We start from the raw sequence: 26975 nt of genomic DNA on the forward strand, positions 1-26975 counted from the left end.
AGTCAGCAATCAAGACCACATACTGCGCTTGCAAATTGTTTGGAAGGAGTCTGGTTGAAAACCCACCTCAATTCCCCTTCCCATCTCTTTCCCCAAACCTGCCCCTTCAAAGCCTCCTAAACACAGCTCCTCCCCCAGAGAGGCTCAAGACCACCCCCACAGGGTATATAAGGGGCATCCCTGAAAACAGACACGTGGTTCTTCCAGTCTTGTCCCAGTCTTCTCTCTGGGGGGCAAGGAATCGCCCAGGAGCGCTTTGCCAATTAAACCTGGACTTTTCCTGATTTGGTCTGATTCGGTTTGTTGCCACAGCAGAGAAGCCTTCAGGGAGGCCTAAAACTTGCTACAAATGTCCCCAGTTCCATTCCCTAACACATGGGTGGCTTAAAACTATCTGAAACTTCAGTTTCAGGAGGATGCAATGCCCCTGGCCTTTGAGGTCATTTCATTACTATGCATAGACGATGATGATGATGATGATGATGATGATGATGATGATAATAATGATGATGTCATCTGATCTCTACCACCCCCAGGTTAAGGAATGCAATACCCATGCCCTCCTTAAAGCACACACTTACTAAGTACCTCCTATACTGGGCATTAAGGATTAAATAGGGAGCAAATTTAGCCATCATCCCTTGTCTGTATGTGGCTTAGCAGAAGAGAAATTAAGCCCCTAACTGAATAGCCACATAAATAAATATATGAGTTATAAGTAGTGGTAGCACTTCCGTGTGGAGATATGTAAGATAATGAGAACAGATACCCAAAGAAGCCCAATGGCTAATTCAGGATGGAATGCCCAAGGAAAGGGCACTGGGAATAGGATCCAAAGGACAAACAAGGGTGGGGGGCATCCAGTTGGAGAGAAGCATTTAAGCCTGGGAACAGCATGTTATGAGGACTGGGCACGAGAAAGAACATATGTTTGCCAATTTTGAAAGGAGGCCATGTTCTTTGGAAGGCAGAGAATAGGAAGCAGTAATAAGAGTCTCACCCTGGCAGCTCCTGAGACTATCATAAAAATTTTACAGTCAGAGGAAAACTTTGTGTTGGGAGTGGATTTAAAAAACTTTTTCTGGGGTAGGAACAAGGGGGTTGGATCTGGTGGAGAGGGGAGGTGGGAGAGAGACTGGGATGAGAGGAAAGAGGGGAAGCTGTGGTCGGGATGTATTGTATGAGAGAAGAATAAATAAAAATAAAATTAAAAAATAATAAAATCTACAACAAGGAAGACCTTTTTTCTTTAAAATAAAAGTCACAAATGGAAAAGGTATGTAAGAGAAACCCAATCTGCAGCACCTAAGAATTCAAAAACAGAAAATTAGACTCCCCAGTAATGGGAAGGCCATAGTTTTGTATGGAAAAATTAATATCAGAAACTCTTGCTTCTGAGATCAGTGGATTAATTCAATACATCTTTACAAGAGTCCCATTGTGGGGATTTTTTAAAAGAAGAAAAATGATTTTCAGGTCGGTATCAGATAATGAATGCTGAGGAATATCACAAGGGTATTTCTGGAAAAAATAATGTTAGTGAAAGAATATTTGTTTTGGTTTATCAAATACCAAATGCTGTTTCTGTTAAGCAGTTGTAACCCACACAAGATGATATAGCAACAATGAAGGACATAACAAAAGACAGGTCAATGGGGGGAAATTACAGAATTTAGAGTTTGTGTCAGAACTGTGTGTGTGTCTTCAATAGTAAAAGATACATTGGGAACATCTTTATTTTCAGTACTTCAGATGCTTAGATTAGGTGGAACATTGAATTTTGTGGTTTGAAAACTTATCAACACAATACTTTTCTATGCAATTACCTCTGTGATGTATTTCATGCATATTTGCCATTAATTATATTGGCTTAAAAATGTTATCATAAGAAAAGAAGGTGCACTGTCAGGTGTAATTTAGTGTTATGACAATGATAATATTAAGTTTACGATAGCTGAAAATGACTTGTGAAGTTAATTTACCAAATCCATCTCTTATTACTGGAGATGAACCAGGGAAGAATTTCAAAGGTCTCAGAGATTAGTAAGAACATGTAATTAAAGAATTTGCAGAGTACCTTTTACTCAGGAGGTGCTTACCTAGTGCTGGCCATTTTGCTGTCTTACTTAGAACCCTCATTGTTAGTGCTTTGAGTGTGTTTTGGGTTTCTTTTCTGTTTCTCTCTCCTGACACTCCTACACCAGACTCCTATCACCTGCTATAGTTTAAAAAATTGCATGTTTTTGAAGAGATAGTCTTTATATATTTAAGTCACTGTGAGTAATAGTTGTCAAAATATTTATATATTGAAGTCACTGTGAGTAATATTTATCAAATACTTGAAGAGCCATGAGCTCTGGGAAACAGGGATAACTATATATCGTAAAGTCCCCAAACCTTACTTGCATAAAAGCAATGTTACTATATTGAGAAAATATTTAAAGTTGGTCATTTGATCTCAAAGATACAATGTCAAATTGATAACAGATGAATTAGATATTCTTTCCAGGGGTATGCCTTTAGATTCTTTAAAAGCTTTAATCTATTCATTCCCATCTTTCTCATCATGCAATCAATTCAGAAATTTCCCCAAAAGAGCAAAGGAAACTATCTTATATAATTTTCTTCCACTTGTGTAAGTGAATCTTTAAATTTGATAATTGTAACAAACTACATTATAACTGCAGGAAATGTGTGATCTATAATATGTGTAAAGTGGCTCTTCACATGAAGCCTAAACCTGAAAGTGCATAAATCAAAAAAAGTTTATATACTTTGGTTCCTTGATGTGTCCCCACAGTCACTTGCCTTTGGTCTTAAAGGCTGCTCCATCCTAATGTGTCTATTTTTTATGCAGGGAGGATGTGAGAACGGCAAACGTGATTGCTGCAGAAGCTGTCACCTGCCTTGTGATTGACAGAGAGTAAGTACATTGCTTTTTCTATGCATAGCACACGCTCATATCAGCAATATACATGTTTCTGGAATTAGTCATCATTTTGCAGAGCTTTAATACTCATTTAAAATCTTTTCCATTTGAGATGAGTTCTATATTTTATTCTTGTATTATTCTTAGAAGCGGCTAGCTCTGCCAATCTGGCTTTGTAATCTTTAGTAAGATACTTAACCACTATGAACTACAGCTCCACAGACTTCACTTGAAATGTGAAGATAAAGCAATATCATAGGGATATTTTGAGGATTAGGAAGAACATATAATTAAAGAATTTGCAGAGTACCTTTAACTCAGGAGGTGCTTACCTAGTGCTGGCCATTTGGGTGTCTTATTTAGACCTCATTGTTATTGCTTTGAGTGTGTTTTGGGTTTCTTTTCTGTTTCTCTCTCCTGACACTCCTACACCAGAAGTCTCAGGGAAGATACTCTTGTAAAAAGTATCAGCTTTGGACACGGACAAGTGGCTATTTAGAGAAATGAAAGGCTGTTTTGTGATATCCGTCACTCTTGCTTCTTCCCTTCATTATAGTTTACAGTTCTTACTGAGATTATAGGTAACTGTAAATAGCAGGTTATTGCCCTTAGAAGAATATGGTTCAGATGCATACAAGCCACATGGAACCAAAGAAGCAGATTTTTCCTCAATGCAGTGTATGTGAGTAAGTTTCTCAGGAAGGCTGAGCACCTGGCCCAAAGAGAGCTGCTATGAAACCATGCTAGTGGACCTGCACAGCTGCATGAGACATTGTGCTGCAGTGAACTACAGCTGAGGAATAGAGAGCACAGTTAGAAAGACAGCATTGGATGAGCCCAGGGAACTCTGGGTGGAGACGTTCCCCATTTGATCCAGGACTCCTACTTTTGAGGTCCCTTCATGCTGGATCATGAGACGCTCAGGCATGGCACAGCTGCCACCAGATGGCTGCATCCACAGGTAGCTCTGAAATAGTTGTTCTTTTCTGGGTCACAGAACCAGCAGTGATCTGTCCTTGCTGCTTTTGCTGAACTTACAGTCTACTGAGGTTCTATCATGTACAAAGCATGGTGCTAGAATCAAATGTGAGAAAGTATCTGTAAGTGTCAGGAGGGCAGTACAAAGAGTCATCCGAATGAGCAGTTCATAAGGAAACTGTGATCCAGTTTCCACTGGCAAGAGGAAAACTGTGTAAAGTTGTTGGAAGACATTTTATAAGACCTAAGTGTGAAGGTCTGATGAGGATGGGTTACCATAACACCAAGTGATGCTATAACAACAATTCTAGTAATAATGAATGCCAAAATAGTCTCCTTTTAACAAATAATACCAAATGATAGACTTAATATAAAGGACTGTATAAAGTGAATTATGGAGGGAGGGTTTGAAAATGGAATATGTAGTTGGGAATCAAATTCCAGCTTGTGATCATGTGGCCATTTATAGAAGGAATGTGTAATAACAAATAGGTTTTAAAAAGGTAAAAACAAGGGGTTGACTATCAGACTAAATTAAAGTCTAAGAAATAAGTTAAGGATATTGTTAGGAGAGAGAAAATGAGATACAGAAGGAGAATCAGTCTGGGAGGCATGATGATATTCCACTGAGAGTGAAATTCATTGGTGTGCAATCTTGGATGCTTAAGACAGATGTTCTGCAGGAAGTCATAGATGTGGGCAGGAGTTCTTGCTACCACTACTATGCAATTCATGTTAACATTGCCTACATAGAACTAACAGCTGAAGTTATCAGGTGGGGTGGAATTCCATAAAAGGACAGAGATACAGATTAAAAAGATCAGAATTTGTTGAAACTCAGTTAAGCTCAGACAGAGGAAGAAAAACAGATGAATGAGAAGACCATAGGAGACAGAGAAGTATAGAAAGAGGACATCTCAAGAAAAGAGAGAAATTAAATCCTGAGTTAGAGAAATAAACAGTTAGTGAAATAGCAATTCACAACCAGGAGTTTTCTAAGAAAACTGGACAAGATAGGGTTATGCCACATGGAGAGGACAGGCTGGCTTCTCAGAGATCAAGTTACTATATTACAGCTAGACATGGCAAGAAGTTCAAAAACTATCGCTCAGTATGGTAGTTGCACATAACATCTCAAAAAGCTAGAAGAAAGGATTTTTAGTGTTTTCCCCACAGACAAATAGGAAACATTTGAGGAGATGGATATATTTAACTGATTAAATATTATGCAATGTATGTAAGAATTAAAACATCATGTTACCCTACTAATGCACATACACACACACAAAAATTGTATAGTTTAGTATATATATTATTTTGAATGTAAATTTAAAAAAGTGTGAATAATGATAAGTGTTATAGAGAATGCAGATAAATGAACTCATATTGTTTATAGGAATGCAGATTAGTGTAACCATAATAAACTATCATTTGATTAACTAATCCTGCTCCTGGATACTTTTCTAGAGGGACTGAAAATCAGTATGTCAAAGGGCTATGAGCTCTTCGCAATCATTGCAGCATTATTTATAATAAACCAAGATATGGAAACAACCCAAGTGCCCATCAGTGGATGGATGTATAAAGAATATACAGTACAGCCGGGCGGTGGTGGCGCACGCCTTTAATCCCAGCACTCGGGAGGCAAAGCCAGGTGGATCTTTGTGAGTTCGAGGCCAGCCTGGGCTACCAAGTGAGTTCCAGGAGAGGCACAAAGCAACACAGAGAAACCCTGTCTCGGAAAACCAAAAAAAAAAAAAAAAAAAAAAAGAATATACAGTACATATTACTGTGTGTGTATAAAGAATATGCAGTAATTATTACTCAGTCTGAAGGGATGAAGTCCTGCCATTTGTAACAATATAGGTGAATCTGGAAGACTGCTAAATGAAATTGGCCATGCAAAGAAAGAAAATAACACCTCAGCTCAATTCTAGAAGTCAGAGGGAAAGGACAAAATGATGGCTATCCGAAGCTGGTGGATAGAGAAGGGAAGAATAGGGAGTTGTTAATCAAAGAATATAGTTGAACAGGCAGAATGGGCCTTAAGGTCAGCTGCACCTTAGAGTAACAACTGGAAATGTTGTTTTGTTTTGCTTTTGAGATATACCTCACTGTGAAGCTCCGACTGGTCTAGAACCCACTGTATAGACCAGGCTGGCTTCAAACTCAAGAAGATCTGCTAGCCTCTGCCTCCTGAATTCTTGGATTAAAGGTGTGTACCACCATGCTCAGCTGATTTTTTTATGTACTTAGAAAAACAGTGAGATACAAGGCTGAGGCAGGCAGCTATGAGTTTCAGTCCAGCATGCTACAGAGTGAGTTTGAAACAAACTCCAACTAAATATATAGAACCTGTATCCAAAAAATACATAAACAACAGTAAAAATAAACCTTAAGTGTATTATAAAAAAAGAGAGGTGAAAGGGTGTTTACACTTAGTGCTTTGGTTTAGTCTTCCTGCATTGCACACACATTTCAAGACATCTCCTTGTACCCAGTAAATACATGCTATTATAATTTATTAATAAAATTAGTATTTAAAATACAACCTGACATTGTGACCAATGCCTATAATACCACTTAGGAGGCTGAAGCAGAAGGACTGTCATAGACTGTAGGCCAGCCTGGGTCCACAGTGAATTCTAGGTCATCCTGGGCTACACTGAGGCTCTGTCTCAAAAAAGAAGAAATTCCGAAATAAAATAAATATTAAGAAATACAGATGCTTAAACACAGGAAGACGAAGAGAAGGCTGGTGAGGCTCATCTTTGTGTTAAAGCCTTCTGATGGTGAGTTTGAGCAGATATCCAGAGAGAGGGAATAACTGAAACGCTAAGGGAAAAGCTGGTTATGCTGAGTCTGGAGACTATAGATGAATGAAGGAAGGTGTTTCAAATTCACATCCTCCATGTCTCTTCATTATTAAACAACGACAACAACTCAGAATAGTCAAAACATAAAAGGGGATGGTTAGGAGGTCTGTGAAGGAATGTTGTATTTTAACTACAAAAAGTTACGGAAATTTATATGACCTTCATATTGTCTCTAGAGCATAAAATAGAGAAACTGGCAAAGACCGGAATGGGAGCGGATCAGAGTGTGGCAGCTGAGTAGGGACTGCTGGGCTATCACAGCACTTTGTACCCTGCAGTCCTTTATATGTCGTACATTTTCACATCTGTGTGGTGCTGCCTATGGTCGTATTGTGTTCCCCAAAATATTGTGCACTCTAATAAACTTATCTGGGGTCAGAAAACAGAACAGCCACTAGATATAGAGGTCAGAAAATGGTGGCACACACGCCTTTAATCCTAGCATTCCAGGGTAGAAATCCATCTGATCTCTGTGAGTTCAAGGCCACACTGGAAACAGCCAGGCATGGTGACTCACGCCTTTAATCCCAGGAAGTGATGGCAGAAAGGTATTTAAGGCGTGAGGACCAGGAACTAGAGCCTGGTTAAGCTTCAGGCTTTCAAGAAGCAGTGCAGCTGAGATCCATTTGGATGAGGACTCGGAAGCTTCCAGTCTGAGGAAACAAGATCAGCTGAGGAATTGGCGAGGTGAGGTGGCTGTGGCTTGTTCTGCTTCTCTGATCTGGCTCTGGGTTTGTTTTTATTAATAAGACCTTTTTAAGATTCCTGCTACAGCTGCCTGAGAGGTAGGTAGCATGCTTCACAGAAGAGGGAGCTGAAGCCCACTGAGGTTTAGTAACTTGATGGGGTTTTTAAGTAAATAGAGCCCACATTAATTTAGCTATGGGCGTGAACACTGGACAGGACTCTGAGGATCATTGTCATGTGGTCTTGCTCCATCCCTTCTGCGCATTGATGTTGTAAGAGCTAAGGAAGCATCAAATATCATGGCACATACACGTTCTCCCTCATCCTTCTCTTTTCCTATCCCTAGGCTTATCCACTGTGTAGTAGAGATGGATAGGCATTGTCAACAGAGCCCAACACTTGAATATTGACCAAAACATTCTATGAGAATATGCAAAACTACTCAAACTCTTTCACTTTCCTTTTCAATGAGACAATGGGATAATATTACCTATATTATAAAATTGAACTGAGAACAAATACTTTAACATGTGCAAAGATCATGCATAGCAGAACATGAGTGGTAAGCTCTGAAAAAATGTGTACTTCATACATTTTTACCTCTACAAAATCCTCAGCTGAAAGGGTTCTTAGCTCCTGTCTCCCCCTGCCTTATATTCCTCTCTCTGCCCAGCCATACCACTTCCTGTCTCCACCTCCCTAGTGCTGGGCTTAAAGGCATGAGATCCCAAGTGCTGGGATCACACACACTCTCACACACACACACACACACACACACACACACACACACACACACACATACACACACATATTCACTGAGAGAGGTCCATTTTTAAACAGAAATACAAAAAAGATAAATTAAGTCTTTGAACTCGGGAGGTTTATGACTTTTAGGGGATATCTTGAGTCTCCAAGAAAACATTGAATCTATAGCAGAAAGAAAGAAAGAAAGAAAGAAAGAAAGAAAGAAAGAAAGAAAGAAAGAAAGAAAGAAAGAAAGAAAGAAAGAAAGAAAGAAAGACAGAGATACAAACACAGAGAGAAAGAGAACTAACAGCAATGGAGGGATCCTGTCAAAATTGCTGCTGGTACCTAATTTATGTCCAATTAGAGGAGCACCAGGGCATCATTCTGTGCAAACAGATGGCAGACATTAGGAATGTCAGCAAAAGGAGCTCCCTTCACTAATTTACAAGCTAGGTACCATGTTACATAAGCCAGCAGTTATGCTTTCCTAGGGGGAAGCAGAAGAACATCATTGTAACCAATCATGAATGTCAAACTTTTGTTTTAAAGAAATGCTCATTGTCAAATGAAAAAATAATGACTAGATACCTGTTCCTGCCAACAGCATTCCCGGAGATTTTTTTTCTTATATCCTATTCATTATCTTTGTACCCTCCAATGTTGGTCCCCCAATGCCATCTGACTGCCTATCTTTCCAGCTTTGACATCATAGCTGATGTTCCCACATCCTCTTCCCTTTGCTCTAGAGGCATCAAATCCCTTTGCTAGTCCCACTACACACACACACCTGTTTTTCATCTCTGTGTGTCTTAATTCCATCCTTTCATTTTCTAGCCCTTTACTTTAGGCTTTGCATTAATTTTGGTAAAGGCTAATTAAGGATTAAGATAAGACTAAAGAGTGAGTGAAAATCCAGAAACCTATTTTAGGTTTTCAGGAACCTTCAGAGAATGGAGGAGGGATATGGTGATATTTTGTGTATGCTCTAACAAATACAGCTTGCCTGAAGATCAGAGGGCAAAGCCAGCCACTGGTTGGCCATAGAGGCCAAGCAGTGGGGGCACGCACCTGTAATCCCAGAACTTGGGAAGCAGAGGCAGATGGATCTCTATGAGTTCAAGGCCACCCTGAGCTACACAAGATTGACCCAGTCTAAAAGAGAAACAGACCCAGGCAGTGGTAGTACACACCTTTGATCCCAGCACTTGGGATCTCATGCCTTTAAGCCCAGAGCTAGGGAGGTGGAGACAGGAAGTGGTATGGCTGAGCAGAGAGAGGAATATAAGGCAGGGGGAGACAGGAGCTAAGAACCCTTTCAGCTGAGGATTTTGTAGAGGTAAGAACTAGTGGCTGGCTGCTCTGCTTCTCTGATCTTTCAGCTTTCACCCTGATATCTGACTCTGGGTTTTTATTAATAAGACTAATTAGGATTCGTGCTACAGAGGGGTACAAGAGGAAAGACTTGGAGACTACAGTCCATTCACACACATCAGGTCAGTTTCCTGAGGGATTATGTACCATGGTGATCTGTCCACCTAGGTCACCTGTCTTCTTCTTTGTACAGCGTGCCATTCTCTGTCCATATGATTGGGCTATTGAGACTCTGTCTGCCCCATCACCTGTGGCCATATTACTTAACTGAGAGGGTGATAAACTTAAAGCCAGCGTTAGCCTTTCCTACAACCTAAGTGATTTTTATTTTGGCTCATTTTGGGGGGAAAAAAAGTTGGGGTGATGTGAGGATATTGGCAGGATGATTGCAAGAAAACAAATGTGCCTTGTTAGAATGCTGTCTGCTACAATCATTTGCCTGGTCTTTTCTTTTCTCTCTCTTTTTTTATGGAGCTGTTATTGACTACTGCACTTTTCAGAGACACATTCTAAGTAGGAAAGATAAAATCCAGAAGTTTAGAAGAAAGATATTGTATTAATTTAGTTTAATGATGTGAGTTGAATTCTAGCCTGTCCTTAACAAGTGTGATCTAACTACAAAACAAGCACACTTCCAAAAAAAAGAAAGCTATTCCAGGAATAGTCAGTGTGGTTTAAAGTCATGGAAAAAAGATGGAGGGACAGCTCTTTAGGATGCTTGCTTTTCCTAATGCCTTAAACTTGTCACAGACCTTCCACTGATGCTGGTCCTTCCAGCAAAAATTAACAGCTTCTCTGGCTAGGATGTGCATTGAAGAGTTCCAGACTCAACTCAGCAGCTGGACCAGAGCTCACTGCTTACCTGTCCTGCATTAGCCATCCTTAGCAGTATATTTGCCATTTATGAGATTTCAAGGCAAATATATAAACCGTTTCTAGCCCTATTCCGTTACACAAGGAGCAGTGTCTCCTAGATTCTATGGACTCTGTTAGGAGTCCAACGTCATTAATATCTTGATGTGAAGTGACAAAGCTTAGCACATCTTTATTTACAAATCATTGTTTGAAAAATTTGACGTCTTAATTGGTTATCCAATACCAATACTGAGTAGTCAGCCATGAGATTATACACATACAATCAGCACTAAATGAGTCAGCAGGGTGTGTGTGTGTGTGTGTGTGTGTGTGTGTGTGTGTGTGTGTGTGTGTATACGACAATAAGTAAAAGAGGCCATGGATTTAAGAAGGAGTAAGGTAGGGCATGAGAAGACTTGGAGGGATGAGAGAGAAGGGAGGGAGTGATGTGATTGTATTTTAATTTAAAAATAATAAAAAGCTCATTGTATGAAATTCTCAATGAACTAATAAAATTTTTGGTACAGTAAAGAAAATGAAAATAAAATTTTATGAGAGATTAGGTGAATCATAAATAGCCTAAAAGATGTTTAAGAAGGAGAGAGGGCCAAGCTTCTTCTGTGGAGGAAAGATACTGACTTCTTCAGGTTTGTGGGGAATACTCTCTGTCACTAAGGCTCATATATGCCATTTGGCTTCAAAACTGCCCTATTCTAACCTCTTCTCAAGATGAACTCTGTTTTGCAGGTGAGGATCCAAGTCCAGGAGTACCACTCAATCACACTGTCTAATTATAATAATTAGTAAGAACGATGGTAAAGTTGCATTCTTATATTTCAATGTCTTTTGGTAGATCTTAGAATTTTAAAATAGAAAGACTTTGAAAACCCACTCTTACAAATCCTCTAGTTAAGAACAAGAGCTGAGTCACAGAAGGAATATAGATTTCCAGTTCTTTATTGCTGAAGGCTGAGCTACATGCCTCATGACATGTGCCAATACTGCCTCACCCCCATCATATAACGCTTTAGATGACCAAGATAGGAAACTTATATACTTACATAATAGAATAAGCAAATATTGAGCCTCTATTAAGTGTTAAATTTTAGGTCCAGTGTTATGATATATATGAAAACACAGTTGCCTTTAAAAAGAGTTGCACTTCTGAATGAACAGATAAGATCAAAACAAAGAAGAAGCTGACACTGGTGTTTTATAAATTTGGCTGAATGAAGTATCTGGTGTTAATTCTACTATTTCTTAAAAAAAAAAAAAGAATGAAAGAAAGTATCAGTGAGTAAAATACTTCATTTTCAAATGCCATTCCATTGGGATAAACACCATCACGAGTCAGATCCCAACCAATGTGGTTAAATAGTTGGAATTAATTGATTAACATGTCAAGTCCATTAATTCTGTTGTTTTAGTTCACTACTTCAAAGGCCGGCAGGTGCTTACTGACTCATTTTCTTTGCCTCTCATGAGAAATATTCTGCTATTGTTTTCTACTGTGATATGTTACTTTTACTCACCACATTATGCATTTCCATTTTCTATTTTGACTTACATTCTACAAATTTAGGGAAAGGACAAAATCTGTTTGTTTTGCTCGCTTCTGTTTTCTTGTTTTTAACAGTCTCAAAAAGGATAGTAAGAGCTCATTAGATGTCTCTTGGGGTGAATGAATGTATGAGCCTGTATCAGTCTTGGTCTAATCACAGTGGAGACAGCATATAATAACTTGAACATGAAGGGCAAGGTGTAAACAATTAGAAACTATAGTAATAATGTGTGTTTACTGAGAAGTCTAAAGCATGTGGAAGCAGCAGTGGTAAGGAGCAATCACTGAACCCTAGTCCCAAAAGAGTGTTCCCAAGGGCTCATATCTGCCCCCCTTTCTCCTGTCCTCCCCTCTCTTCTCTTGACCCTACTGAGACTAAGAACTGTACCTTGTTACTGAGTATGGTTTCTAAAACCCACTGCTGTTGAGGGCTGGAGAGATGGCTCAGTGGGTAAGAGCACTGGCTGCTCTTTCAAAGAACCTAGAGTCAATTCCCAGCATCCACATGGTGTCTCATAAGGTCTGTAATGATGCTTCCCAGGGACACAACACCCATTTCTGGCTTCTGTGGGCACTGCACATATGTATATGGCAAATGGACATACATGCAATCAAAATACACATAAACATAGATAATAGTACTAGAAAATTTAAAACTCACTGCTGTTGACATCTGGGAACCAGGTACTTGGTTTGTATTGGGGGATGGTTTTTGAGGTGGGAATAGGGGCATTCTTCTGTGCTGTATAATGTTAAACAACACCCTGATCCATGTACTATCTACTTAATACTACTAATTCCCCAAAATGATGAACAAAGTGTTCCTGAGAATCATCTAATATCCCCTGGTCAACAAAATCCACCCCATCTAGGAAGAACACAGCCAATAAGTGACAGCTAGGAAATAGCTGTTGTGTCTTGGCTGCAGAAATGGTGCCAGACACCTCACGGCAGGGTTCCTGGAAAAGCTACTCCCAGGGAATTGAAAAGCTATGCCTCGGGAAGTCTACTGGCCATTGGGTACTATAGAACACGTACTGGAGGGATTACAAGCACACACTAGGATGCAGAAGCAAAATGCTTCATTCTTTCTTTATTTCTCCAGTGCTGACATCATGTCATTGTTAGTCAGCAAGGGAGAATTATTTAAAATGTAAGACACATTTTCGAAAGACAAGGGAAAAGGCTGAGAAAATCTGAGCATGGAGATGTGTGCCTATAATCTCCATACTTGAGTGGCTAAGGCAGAAGAATCATTGTGAGTTCAAAGCCAATCTGACTTACTGTAGCTAGACTCTCCTTATAAAAATAATGCGAACAAAAATAGAAGATGGGAGAGAGAAAAATCAAGAACCAGGACACATTCCAAACCAAATCCTACTCTGCCACCCAGGGACATAACAACGAAGAAGAGCAGCTTCTCCTGTCTGATATTAACTTGTGATCCTAACAATTCAAGGATGAACAATTCTTCACTAAGAACTGAGGGCAGAAGATTGTTTTGCCTGAAGTGCCTCAAAGGAACTTCTTAGACAGAGTGACTTGTAAGCTAGGTTCTTGTAAATATTAGTAGGAGTTTTACAAATAAAGGAAGGAAAAGTGAAGGCAGGTGCTCATGAGGGCAGGGCTTCAACAAACACAGACTCAATGGCTTTTGTGCAGTATTGGGTGGAATACAGTAATAATAGAGAACTTACAGAAGAAACTGGAAAAATCATACAGATAGAGGCTGAGAGTTGAGTTTTGGAAGAAGAATTGGGGACAACTTATCAAGAAATCTCCTAATAGGAGCTAGATGGAGGGCTCAACAGTTAAGAGCACTGGCTGCTTTTTGCTGAGGACCAGGGTTCTAATCTCAGCACCCACATGGTGACTCACAACTGTCTGTAGCTCCATTCCAGGGGACTGACACCCCTTTCTTGTCTCCACAGGTGTAGCTGGAGAATTTCTCTCCAGCTCCCACCACCAAGTCCCGCCAGTCCCAGAGCCCACTTATAAAATAAACACACAGACTCTTACATTATTTAAACTGCTTGGCCATTAGCTCAGGCCTGTCATTGTCTAGCTCTTACTCTTATATTTAGCCCATTTCTATTAATCTTTACTTTGCCACGTGGCTCATGGCTTACTGGTACTTTACATCTTCCTTGTCCTGGCAGCAGTTCCAGGCAGTCTCTCCCTTCCCTTCCTGTTCCCTCAATTTTCTTCTCTGTTAGTCCTGCCTATACTTCCTGTCTGGCTATTGGCCAATCAGAGTTTATTTACATATAGCGATATCCACAGAACACAGGTACCATACATTCATATGCACGCACACACACACACACATACACACACACACACACACTCATATGTATGCGTATACATACCTTCACACATACATACATGCATACATACATACATTCATACACACATACATACACACAGGAAAAGTGTCATATACATAAAGTAGAAACCCAATAAATTCGTTTTTGTTTTTTTTTAAAGTAATCTCCTAGTGTCTCAAACTAAAGAGTCTGGTCATATCCTTTGAAAACTAAGGGGCCAGAGAAGAGCCATTGTTACTGTATCATGTATTTGTCTTTGAAGGAAGGAAGCAGAGAAATACTACTAGTTACAGCCCAGAGAAGAACTAGCAGTGAGAGATGGTTAGGGTAAAGTCACAACAGCCCTAAGGAATGTCTCTTAAGGTTGAGAGTTTTAGATTCAAGTTTATACTTGAGTCTGAAGCAGATCTGAGTGATTCTTAAATGTTCCAGGTGAGAGAAGTGTCTTTTGTTCAGAGACTCAGTGGATGTATGTAGGAGGTTAGTGATGAGAGAGAAACTCAGTTGCCATAGAAGAGAATGGTTGCTTCCACTGTGGACATGCTAAGTTTGGGTTCATCAGATGCTCAGAATAAAGTGATTACCGCCAGCTAGAAATGTTTTGGTTTTTCTCTGACATTCAGAAGACAAATGGAACTTGATACTGGAGCTCATGGTATATCCCTTAAAATTTAAGCTGCCTTGATTTAAGTCATTATTTTGTTTTATACTAATAATAATTCCATTTTTCCAGTGAATACTTGAAAGTTTACTATGTTTCTTCTCCAGTGAATACTTGAAAGTTTAATGTGTTTCTGAGGCTTGCATTTACGTCCAGTGTTTTTTAGATTTGTTTGAAAATTCAGCAATGCTTTGAGACTCATGGACTATTTATATGAAGGGATAACAAAATAAGCAAAAATTAATTTTATTTTCAAAAATTTAAGCATTAAACAGCAATCCTTAAAATATAGTAACCTTTGGAATATCACATTTGCCTGCCTGAGCAGTGATTCTAGCTGTTTATTTGGGGAGGCAATTCTAGTGTGTCTTGAAGTGGAGTAGGTACAGGGATGGGCAGAGGCCAGGAGCATTTTCACATAGAAGTCTAACAGTAAGGTTAAAAACAATGGGAAAATCATTAAAGTTGAAATCTGCTCCAGATACTCACTGCACATTTTTGGTAGAGCTAAATAGATTTGCTTATTTTAGTGGCACACTTCCCTGGTGAGACAGTCATTATAGGCCCAGCTGGGTCATAAAGATCTAAGACTTTCGTTTTCTTTTCAATATGTCTCACAGTTGGTACTCATCTGAAGCACATGGTGTAGGAACATGAATGGAATTAGCATCAGCCACAATAGTAGGGATGCCTCATCCCTCACCAAGTGTTACAATAGAAGCCTTTTCAGAACTTATCTTCCTGGATGAAATACAATGGTCATCTTATCTACAAGCCCTTCTACAGCCATGTAATTGAACTAATTTTGAATAGATTCCAGACTATCAAAGGCAAATCATGATTTGGTGGTTGATAAGGAAGGTGCTGTCTTGCTAGCTGAATTGGAGATGGATAATACATTATCATTCAGAAAGAAACCTGAATGAGAGCAGTTAATGAGTCCTATTTCTCTGGTTTCACAAAATGTCTCTCGCTCTCTCTTTTTACATCTCTAATATACTCTATGCTCTATAATTTTATATGTGATAACCACCAAAAAGGAGGGAATTCAGAAAAGCATAAATACCTTGTCATTTAATAGTAACTATTGTTAAATTTCATCAACTTTTAGTATATTTAATTAAGTAGGTCATTCCACCTAGATTTTTTTCCTGCTTTATCCACACCCAGCAATAGCATTAGCGTATTACATACTTACTGAGGTTCACATAGAAGTAGATATGCAGATAAGGACTAATTAAGCAAATCATTTTTTCTCACAGCATACCTGTAAGAAATGCTGTTTGTCTCCTCTTCGAAATAAATGAAGCTTCAGAAAGTCCAAGTGTCATGTCCCAAAATACATAACATATAGAGTTAATAACACTAACCTTCATGACTTAGCACATCACATTGATGATTTGCTATAAGCATAACTCAGTTTCTTTGTCTTCTTACATCCTTAGCTGTACTTAGACATTTAAGTCACTTTAATTCTTAATTTTATAAAGAGTTTTGTGCATTAGGCATCTTTACTTACCTTCAGAAGTATTTCCCTGAAGGGACACACAGTGGGGGAATTGCTGATTTAAAGGTCAGCATGTTTTAAAATAATTTTACAGAACCATTACACAGTTCACCCCTCAATGACAATGCATGGGAATGTATTGTAGCCTATCACCATAGCCAGCTTAAGTTTTCAGTTGAAATAATTTTAAAAGACACAATAATTGTGAGTTAGCCCAAGATATGAAATATCTCACAACCTTAAAAGAGTGCGCTTGACAGTTTTTTCCTCTTATGATTGCTGCATGGAGCTTAGTTATTAACAATTAAAGCTATGAAGATTTATGCATTGTTTGAAAGTTGCATCTTTATCCTAGGGAAGAATAAATACATTTTAGACGCTTCAGAAAATTGAGGAGCGAAATAAAGATGACCTTCTTCTGAACTGTCAAAAGTAAATAGTAAAGGTCAGAAGAGAACCTGGGAAGAGAGGGCAGGCTAGAAAGAAATGGAAATGACCCAGGTGTCTAACATGCCTAGGAACCAGAAAACTGACTTGAGAAGATTCAACGTATTGATGGCAGATAATGGTAGAAATGGCAGAGAGCGGCAGAAAGGGAAAAGCTGAGAAAAGCTAATTCATGAGTATGAGTATCTACATGTGATGTTTCTGATGTGTGTCCACACACGTGTTCCTGCCATCTTGTGCATTTAGGACAAGGAACAGCTTGAAGAGTCAGTTGCCTTCCTTCAGCATGAGTTCAGGGGAGGATGTCAGGCCCTGCAGCAGGCACCTTTACTCTCAGAGGCGTCTCGCTGGCCTGATGATTTATTTTAATATTCTCTTATCTGTTAATCCTTACAACAGTCCCCTGGGAACAAATGCCACCAAAACAAGACATTTAAGAAAGGGAAACATGATTAGAGAGCTCAGTGACTTGGACAGAGTAACCTGCCCAGCTGGGGTTATCTGATTCTAAGACCTGCTCTGTCTTCTACACCCTATTTTGCTTGTTGCCTTTGCTCCAACAAAATAAGTGGGAAGCTTGATTCTGTTTGGGCGATGTTTTGAAAGACAAGTAGAGAATGGAAGAGGTAGGTCAAAGGTGTATAACAAAGAATAAAGTGTGATTCGTTCATACTGAGACTGTAAGTACGGGTAGCCTGAGTAAGACAACAGAGGCAGAAAGAGCAAGGGGTTCAAAAAAGATTGCAAAGGTGAGCTTGATGAGCTTTAGTAAAAAGGAAGGTTCTGAGAACACCAAGATTTGCTGTAGCATGAATCTTAAAAGGTCTTATTAATAAAAACAAACTATGGGCCAGGTATTGGGGTTAAAGCTGGAAGATCAGAGAAGCAGAACAAGCCACAGCCACCTCACCTCACCAATTCCTCAGCTGATCCTGTTTCCTCAGACTGGAAGCTTCTGAGTCCTCATCCAAATGAATCTCAGCTGAACTGTGCTGCTCAAAGCCTAAAAGCTTACCCAGCCTAGTTCCCGGTCCTCATGGCTTTTATACCTTTCTGCCATCACTTCCTGGAATTAAAGGTGTGAGTCACCATGACTGGCTATTTCCAGTGTGGCTTTGAACTCACAGAAATCTGGATGAATCTCTGCCTCCCAAGTGATAGGATTAAAGGCATGTGTGCCACCATTTTCTGGCCTCTATGTCTATCTAGTGGCTGTTCTGTCCTCTGACCCCAGGTAAGTTTATTAGGATGCACAATATATTGGGGGACACAATATCACCACAATTTGCACTCTGAATTGCAATAAATAAAAAGATAATTAGGAAGATGGGAGATGTAGGAGCCAGTGTAGAGAGAAGTTGGTATATGCAATTCTGGGTAAATTGAAGAATATGAGGCGTCAGTGAGATATGGGTAACACTGTAAAGTGGCAGATGTCTTAATCTGGAGGGTTCAATGATAACCTGGGGACCTGAACCAAAGACTAAGAATAAAGTTAGATTTTGAGAACCCATAAAGACAGATTTGATTACTATACAACATAAGAACTGGATCATAGTCAGAATTAGACAGCTGGTATTGTCTCCTGAAGGTATGGCTTCTGGTGAGTTATATAACTTTCCCAATTCTTGTCTCATGTCTACTGTTGCTGGCCTGGGGACACTGGCAATGTCTTGAGGCAATTCTGTTATTACAATGGATTTGCTGCTCATGTCTTGTGGGCAGAGGGCAGGGCTTCTCCTAAACATCTTATAATACCCTGGGCATTCTCTACAGCCAGGAGAGTTATCCTGTCAAAACCATCAGTTTAGGTGAGCGTAAGAAATCCTGATGTAAGCTCTCCAGAAAGTATGGTCATGGTGGTTGCCTTGTAGGGTTGTGAGCAAGCATAAAAGATTAAATGTATACCGGACCTTAGATATTTAAGGTAAATAACTCTATTGGTGAAATAGAAAAAAATGGTGTGGTGGTTTGAATAGGTATGCCCCCCAAAGACTCAGGTGTTTGAATGGTTGGCCCATATGGAGCAGCGCTATTAGGAAGTATGGCCTCGTTGGAGTAGGTGTGGCCTTGTTGGAGGAAGTGTGTCACCGTGGAGAGGACTTTGAGATCTCCTGTGCTCACATTACACCCAGTGTGGCAGTTATTTCTGCTGCCTGCAGATCAAGATGTGGAACTCTCAGCTCCTTCTCCAGCACCATGTCTGCCTGCACATCACCGTGATGACAATGGACTAAGCCTCTAAAGCTGTAAGCCAGCTCCAGTTTCTTTATAAGAGTTGCCTTGGTCATGGTGTCTCTTCCCAGCAATAAAACCCTAACTAAGACAAATGGCGAAGACAAAGATTACAGTAACTTACATCAACAAGATGGTAGAGGGAGAAGTATGTATGAAGTAGCGTAGAGGGAGAAGATCAAAATGAGGAAATCAACAGTCGGGGCAAAGAAGCAGCCAGTGCTGCTCTGCAGACACATAGCTCTACATCCAAGGAATGCTGCCATTCTGTCCTGAACCTCAGACAGCTCACAGAAGATGGGAAATGTGGAAAACAGCAACAGCGCCAGACTAATAGTAATGACCACTTTGAGGGAAGGTTACGGTAAGAGTGAAAGAAAGATGAGACTAAACTGCAAACCTGTAATAGTTTGAGAAGTAAAAATAAAAAAGGACAAGGGACAGGAGGACACTTTAACTGGCTGGCTGTCCGCAAAGGATAATTTTATAGTGTAGGATTAGACACTGTAATGTTTATGGATGGAAAGAAGAATCTAAAGGGGGAGAATAGTGAAGAAAATATCGCTGATAGGACAAGAGTCAAGAGGAGAAAAAGAAAGAGATTTGTAATAAAATGAGAATCTGCAGGCTGAACGGATGGCTCAGTAGCTAAGAGTGCTTCTAGCTCTTCCAAGGACCAGAGTTAAATTCTTGGCACCTAAAACAGATGGCTCACAATTGCCTGTAACTACAGCTCCAGGGGATCTGACAGCCTCTTCTTGCCTCAGTGTACTTTCTCTCTCTTTCTCTCTCTCTCTCTCTCTCTCTCTCTCTCTCTCTCTCTCTCTCTCTCTCTCTCTCTCTCACACACACACACACACACACACACGTATACATGGATGCATGCACACACACATACACACAAATAAGGAATGATGATAAACTTTTTTTTTCCACAGGAAGGGCAATTTGTTTTAGAAAATAATGAACTTCCCATGAAGGAAGTATAATCATCACACTGTACTGAGTTGTGAGCGAAAAATGGTGAAACCAAGACCTTAACATTTTCAAAGTTATGAATATACATGTTATTAAAAAGTGACTGTGCTGAGCATGCAAAAGGCCTGGATCCTACTCCAGAACCAAAAGTAAAAGTAAACAAAAAGAACACCCCCCCCCCAAATAAAGAAAACTAAATAAGAAACTAGTATATCTACAAGGCTTCACGGTACATGTCCTTCAACCTAGCACTTGGGAAGCTCAAGCAGGCTTGCATGGGCTACGTATTTGTGACTGTTTCAATACACAAACACACAGGAACTAAAGGAAATTTAAAGAAAGTTAACCTGAGGTTTGGGGCAGATCTAAGAGAGTTACTGACAGGAACTAATACTTGAATTGACCTTGATGAATGAACAGGAAAAGCCCCAGAAACAGGAAGAAAATGCACCAGTCAAGGAGACTGGCTGGGGAAGGTGTGATGGGCTCTTACATTTAGTTGCTGAATGACTCTTTGCCCCCTCATGAGAACAGCCTCAAGTTAACACTCATGATGTGGTAAGAATCTGCTACATTTTAATTTTGCTGTCACCACCTTTGAATTTAAAACATTAAAATAGTGAGTGACCATCATAATTGTGGACAATGAGTAAAGTTTTGATCATTTTTGTAGTTTTTTTAAGTGTTAATTTTCTTGTGTCTGTGACTAGATCCCAAGAAAATTATGTGTTTTAAAAAGAGAAGTGAAAGAGAATTTGTTCAGTGTACAATATACATGTAAAATGTCTTTATTAACATAATACTATATACAAAGAATATATAGTAAAAATGTTTAAATGTAAATTGCATGGACTTAAAAAAGTAGAAGCAAACATTTTCCCAAAATAGTGACACAGAAAGTGTATCTTTTGGATTGCCACTAATATTTCTTCATTAAGTTCATTATGGACTAATTATGTGTCTTGATCTGTATGTTGAGGCCCTAACACCCAGTGTGACTATATTTAGACACAGCCATGAAGGAAGTAATTAAGGTTAAATGAGCTCATTAGCTATAACTCTAATCCCATGGGACTAGAGTCCTTGTAAAAGGCAGAAGTACACACTGGAAGCTAGTGTGAGGAACCAGTGAGAACAAGTTCACTAAGCAATGACAGCGAGAAAGACCTCACCAGAAAATAACCATGGTCAGCCCTTGGTCTCAGACTTCCAGCCTCTAGGATGTTAGGGAAGTCACTTCTGTTGTTTAAATTGTAGTTTCTTGGGTTTCACATAGCAGCACAAGAAAACTAATGCACTCCCCTCATTAGTGCCTTTATAGTCAGTGCGTAGCAAATTCGATGTTCCGTTAAAGATGGGCTTGGCCATGGGGGCTGGATGCTAGAGAACAGAGATGTGATTCCAAAGCTCAGCCCCAGCTATTAATCATCTGCTTCAGCCTTCCATGTTGGGAGACAGAATGGTGCCAGCAGTAGAGTTCAAATTTCAATGGAAAGCATCCTTGTGACATCTATGAGTTGTTTTAGCCTTGATTGCTCATCTGTAGCACAAGAGAAAATTCACGTAAAAATATAAAAACTAAAAAAAACGTAGTTTTTCATATTTTTCTTTGATATTTTTATTAAACTCTGTAAGCATTAATTTATGAGATTTAAGGATATTTTTGCTGTATCTAATTATTCTGTTTAAAATAAACATCTGTTTATTTTAATTTTTATTGTTTGTTCTTTGACAATTTCATACATATATAATATGCATTCTGATGGTTATAATCCCCTCATTTCCCACCTCTATTGCCCCTCCTCTCTCTACAAGTCACCTTCCCACGTTCAAGACCTTTGTTGTTGATTTTGAGACCCACGGATTTTAGCTAGGATCATCTGTGTGACCATGAGTGTGGAATATCTCTTAGAGCCTGAGTGAGTTCCTCAGTGGGTACCCCTGATGACAATGACTGTCCCTTCCCCAGAACCATCATTAGCACAGAATGGCAGGGTCTCTACAGTTCTTTACCACTCTGGAATTGATATTAATAGCCCCAGTCTTGTGTAGGGCAACTAAAGGCAGCCACCACACTGTGAGATGGTGATTGTGTTAGCTGTGTAGTGCCCAGAAGACAGTATTTCATGGCCATTCTCTTCTGTCCTTGCATTATTTCCAGCCCCTCTTTGCAATGTTCCCTGAGCTTTAGAGGTGGGTGACATAAACGTCCTATTTAAGGCCAAGCACTCAACCATCACTTCCTCTTAGAGTCACCAGCAGCCATGTGTCTCTGCATTCACCACACACACTGCAAAAAAAGGCTTCTCTGATTCAAGCTAAAAGTGGTATTTGTCTGTTACTATAAATGTGAGCATTTAGAAGGCAACTTGACACTATGACAATTGAACTAAATGAACATATTAAGCTCACCCCTATAATCTACGATGACCTCTGCCATGGGCCTTTGACCATATTTACAGTAAGCAGAATGAATTCCTTCCTGTGACTCAGGCCTCCCATTCAGTCAGAAAGAGTTTGTCACTTCCTTAACAGTTGTGAGATTATTACATCAGCAGACACTTCTTGCTGGAAGATGGATATTATAGCATGCAGGTTAACAGCTGGATAAAACAAGTCTTAACCACTGCAGACTGCATAGTACTTTCTAGCACTATGAAAGCTAGCCAGCATGGAGGAAGCTTCAAACTCAGTTCCAGCCCGATTTCTCTACAATTTGCAACCCAGATACATGGCATCTTCAGCAATAGAGTCTTAGCAACTAGTTCTCATTGGGCAACCAAGAATTACTTTTCCCAGTTATGTCATAAGAGATAAAAGAAAGTTCAGTGATAAATTTTTGTAAGATTGTCAAGCTAGGGGCTAACATCTTTACTTCAAAGAATTTTTAGTCATAAATAAAGGTTTCTGAAAAAGATACCATGGGATAAATTTATTGTACTCTCTAAGGAGTTCATAAATTTCATACAGTTTTATACTTACATGATATATTTATGTACAAACTGTAAATGTCATACAGTTTTAAATAGCCATTTATTTAAAAAGTTCTTTAAAACTGTTATTTGATATAATTAATACAAAATGCATTAACTATATATTTTTACTTGTTTTAAATAAATGAAGCTTATTTTTCTTTAGTCTATTTGGAGAGGAATTTTTATAGACTAAGTGAATGATAATTTTAGGGTATGTTTTAAAAAGTATTCTTGAAAATATTTAATATGTAAGACATTTGATATATGCCCTAGTTTTTATTTTGAAAATGGGAAAAATCAAATGTTTGTCCATTTGTCATTCTTATTCCAAAACAGATGATAAATTTTCTTAGAATTGAGAATCTTCTATGTTATAAGAAAAGTTAAATAATTTAGTATTGATACTTGGTTTCCACAGGGCAAAATGGATTATTTTGATGAAATTAATGAGGCCTCTATTAAATAACAACATTAGCTTTCAAAACAGTGATATTTTCCTCAAACAGACCATAGAGGAGGAGTAAGTCATAGATCCAATCATTGCAGAAGATACAGTAATGTGAGGGAAGTCCTGGCACTGATAACTCAAGTGCCTTGATGCCCTGTGCTTCAAACCATTTTATACGTTATTTGTTTAACCAACATATTTTTTCATTATTACCAGAATATAGGTAGAGTATTCATTGAAGCTGAAGTTTTGTCCTGTATATTCATATTTCATATAGACAAATTCACAAAAAAACATACCTTAAGTTAGAAACAAAAGTTTGTGTCAGAAAAGGGCAAACATTGCTTGTCATCTTCTGATCACATGCTTAGACATAAAATGAATAGATCAAAGGATGCATCCACCTTTTCCTTTCAAGTTTCTCTTACAATCAGACAGTCTTCTAGTACACAAAGAAAGACTGGTGGATGAGATAGGCTAAGATCTTGTTGTGAAATCAAGATTTTAGTGTGGGGAAGACAACCAATATTTAAACAAAGTTGCTTTATAGTTGGTAATAAGTGAGAATGAGTCAAAGTGACAGAGAATTAGCAGTAAGGCTGTAGGTTAAAGATTAAATTGTATTGGCTGCCCTGGGAAGACCTATCTGAGGAGGATGAACTTGAGCTGAGACCTGAATGATATTAAAGGAAATTCTATGTGAACGCATGGGCAAAGAACATTCCAGACACAGGGTGTATGTCCTAAAGCAAATGCAAGGGAGAAATTAGAATGGTTGTAGATGTCAGCAGAATAGTGATGTCATCTGACTCATGTTTTAAAAGATTATCTTGCCTGCTTGCAAGGAAGTGTGTCCATAAAATAAAATAAAATTATCCCAAGACAGGCACTGGTGGATGAAACCAAAGGACAAGACACAAAAGGGATTAAATTCAAATTATTGAAACTAGAATCAGCAGTATTTAGTGATAGGTTCAATATAATAGTGGAAGGGTAAAGGCAGAGAACAATCTAGAAAAGGGTTTAACAGAACTTTATATGATATGCCAGATAGAAATACTTCCAACTTTTCAGGCTGTGTGAACTGTTATAATTGTTCAACTCAGCTGTATATATGAAAACAGTTGTAGGCAGTACACAGCACATAGAATACTGTGTTCTGATAAAAACTGATTTATAAATATATGCGGCTTGGTTTGTAAATGATAGTTTGCTGACCTCTTGATTCAGAATCATTACTTTAATGCATGAAAATAGTTCTCTTCTGAGAAACCTTATTCAGAAGTTCACAGGGCCAATGAAATCCCAGCTCTTTCATATCAGTATCATCTTTCATGACGGGATAGAAAGAGTAGATAGATAGTCCTAGTCTTGCTGAAGAAAGGACGGCATTGTTGAGAGAATCACTACATTTAAGCTACCCTAATCATTTTAGAAAACAGCTGAAAGTAAACCAGCGAATGCTCAGATTCTGAATTTGCTTAGATTTTTTTTAGAAATTACATATTTGGTTGTTTATATTATTAGCTGAATAAGTGGTGATGGTTTGCAACAGCCCATGATTATTATCTACTTTGCTCTTATGCACCATGTTATTTATATACTTTGAAATTTATTATGTCTATTTTTTATTGGTGTATGTGTGCACATGCATGCATGCCTGTGCCATAACATGTGTGTGAATGTCAAAGGACAACCCACAGGAGTCAGTTCTCTCTTTCCACCATGTGAGTTCCAAGGATCCAATGCAGGCTTGGCTTCAGCAACTAAACCATCTCTACGTTCCAATGTGCACCTTTTAAAATAACTAAATACATATGTACATATATAGTATATTTATGTACATATATATCAATTAAAAACTCAGAAAATCCATTTCTGATTTAAGATTTTCCATTTATTCTCTGTCTTATAGTATGCAATTGTTTAGAACAGATTATTGACTTATATAATGATGTAAGCAAGAAAACAAGTCTGCTTCAAATAAGACCTGAATTGTAACCATATTTGGAATTTGGGAACTTATTTGGAGGTTCCAGCATGGGAGTGAAGTTACTTATATACCCTTGACTGAATACCAGTCCTCCTCCTGTCTGAGAAGGCCATCCTTCGGCAAAGTCATCCTCCTCCACCTTTCTATAGAGTGCACAGCTTTAAGAGAGACACATATGTGACAGTGAAGAAGGAAGGGGACATCAGCCTAAGGAGCCAGATCAGCTGAACCACCCAGTAACCACTGGAGTGACAGATGTCACAGCCAGATGACTCTCAACTTCCCTATTTTGAATTTGAAAGAATCTACTTAATTAGTTTTACTTTCATTATTATTTTTATTATTTTTAACTTGCTGTATCTAATTACCCACATATGATTGCTAAACACTGCATCAAAATAGATATAGTAAATCATGAGGATTTAGTCAACTAATATGAATGTGTCTTTTATATTTAAATACATAGATGACTTATCAACTAATATGAATGTGTCTTTTATATTTAAATACATAGATGACTTATAAAAAGCTCTTTATAAACTGCAAATTATGTTTAAATGCTTTTCTTTATCAGCAACATGTTGACCGTTGATACTTGGAGTCTATCAATTTGGACTTTTGTCTTCGTTAGAGTTTTAAAGCCTGTTTCTCCTTAGACAAAGAACCATCATATTGCAACTGAAGAACAAAATTATAGACATTTTAGACATACCACTGAGTAATCAGCTCCCTTCAGAAAGATGTTTTGGTTTAATAATGAAAACATCTTAATAGCTGAAATTATTACCCACTGAGTCAATCACCATAATGTCCTCAAACAGACACAGTTCTTAGAATGAGTAGCAGCCTTTCCAGTGTTGCCTCCTAAGAAAAATGTCTACAAATGTTAACATTCTTTTTTTTTTTTTTTTTTTTTTTTTTTTGGTTTTTCGAGACAGGGTTTCTCTGTGTAGCTTTGTGCCTCTCCTAGAACTCACTTGGTAGCCCAGGCTGGCCTCGAACTCACAGAGATCCGCCTGGCTCTGCCTCCTGAGTGCTGGGATTAAAGGCATGCGCCACCACCGCCCGGCTTAAATGTTAACATTCTTGGTGAGAAAGAGTCATTATTGCCACTCTCTCTTTCTTTTGCTTTCTTCCTACCCTCATCTTCCATCTGTTCACCATTGTTCTTTCTTTCTTCCCCTTTGGCTTTCTTTTCTCTCTGCACCTTGCAATTATCTTTAAACCACCAGTATTAACCACACAGGAGACCTCAGATTTGTTCTTCCTCTGTATTTCTGCATCTGTGATTCTACATTCAAATAACACCATTTTACTCACTTACTATAAAGAATCCTGCCTTGACATTTAAAAAAAGATTTATTTTTATTTTATGTGTATGGGTGTTTTGCCTGCATGCA

The 26975-nt window shown here is 38.7% G+C and overlaps 1 protein-coding gene and 1 long non-coding RNA gene across 3 annotated transcripts in view; one reads left to right on the plus strand and one right to left on the minus strand.

Annotated features, from left to right (window-relative positions):
• Nucleotides 1–26975, plus strand: part of Prkg1 (protein kinase cGMP-dependent 1) — a 1191370-nt gene that overhangs the window by 1034081 nt on the left and 130314 nt on the right. For both annotated transcript variants that reach the window (XM_059259056.1, XM_059259048.1), the window contains exon 8: nucleotides 2858–2923. In XM_059259056.1, the coding sequence (XP_059115039.1) occupies nucleotides 2858–2923 (66 nt within the window). The remainder of the gene's footprint in view (nucleotides 1–2857; nucleotides 2924–26975) is intronic.
• LOC131907995 (uncharacterized) overlaps nucleotides 20932–26975 on the minus strand; it is a 28483-nt gene continuing 22439 nt past the window's right edge. Inside the window, exon 2 of the long non-coding RNA XR_009378518.1 lies at nucleotides 20932–21699. This is a non-coding gene — a long non-coding RNA (uncharacterized LOC131907995). The remainder of the gene's footprint in view (nucleotides 21700–26975) is intronic.

The sequence above is a fragment of the Peromyscus eremicus genome, chromosome 1 (assembly GCF_949786415.1).
Source record: "Peromyscus eremicus chromosome 1, PerEre_H2_v1, whole genome shotgun sequence".
NCBI classification, from domain to species: domain Eukaryota; kingdom Metazoa; phylum Chordata; class Mammalia; order Rodentia; family Cricetidae; genus Peromyscus; species Peromyscus eremicus.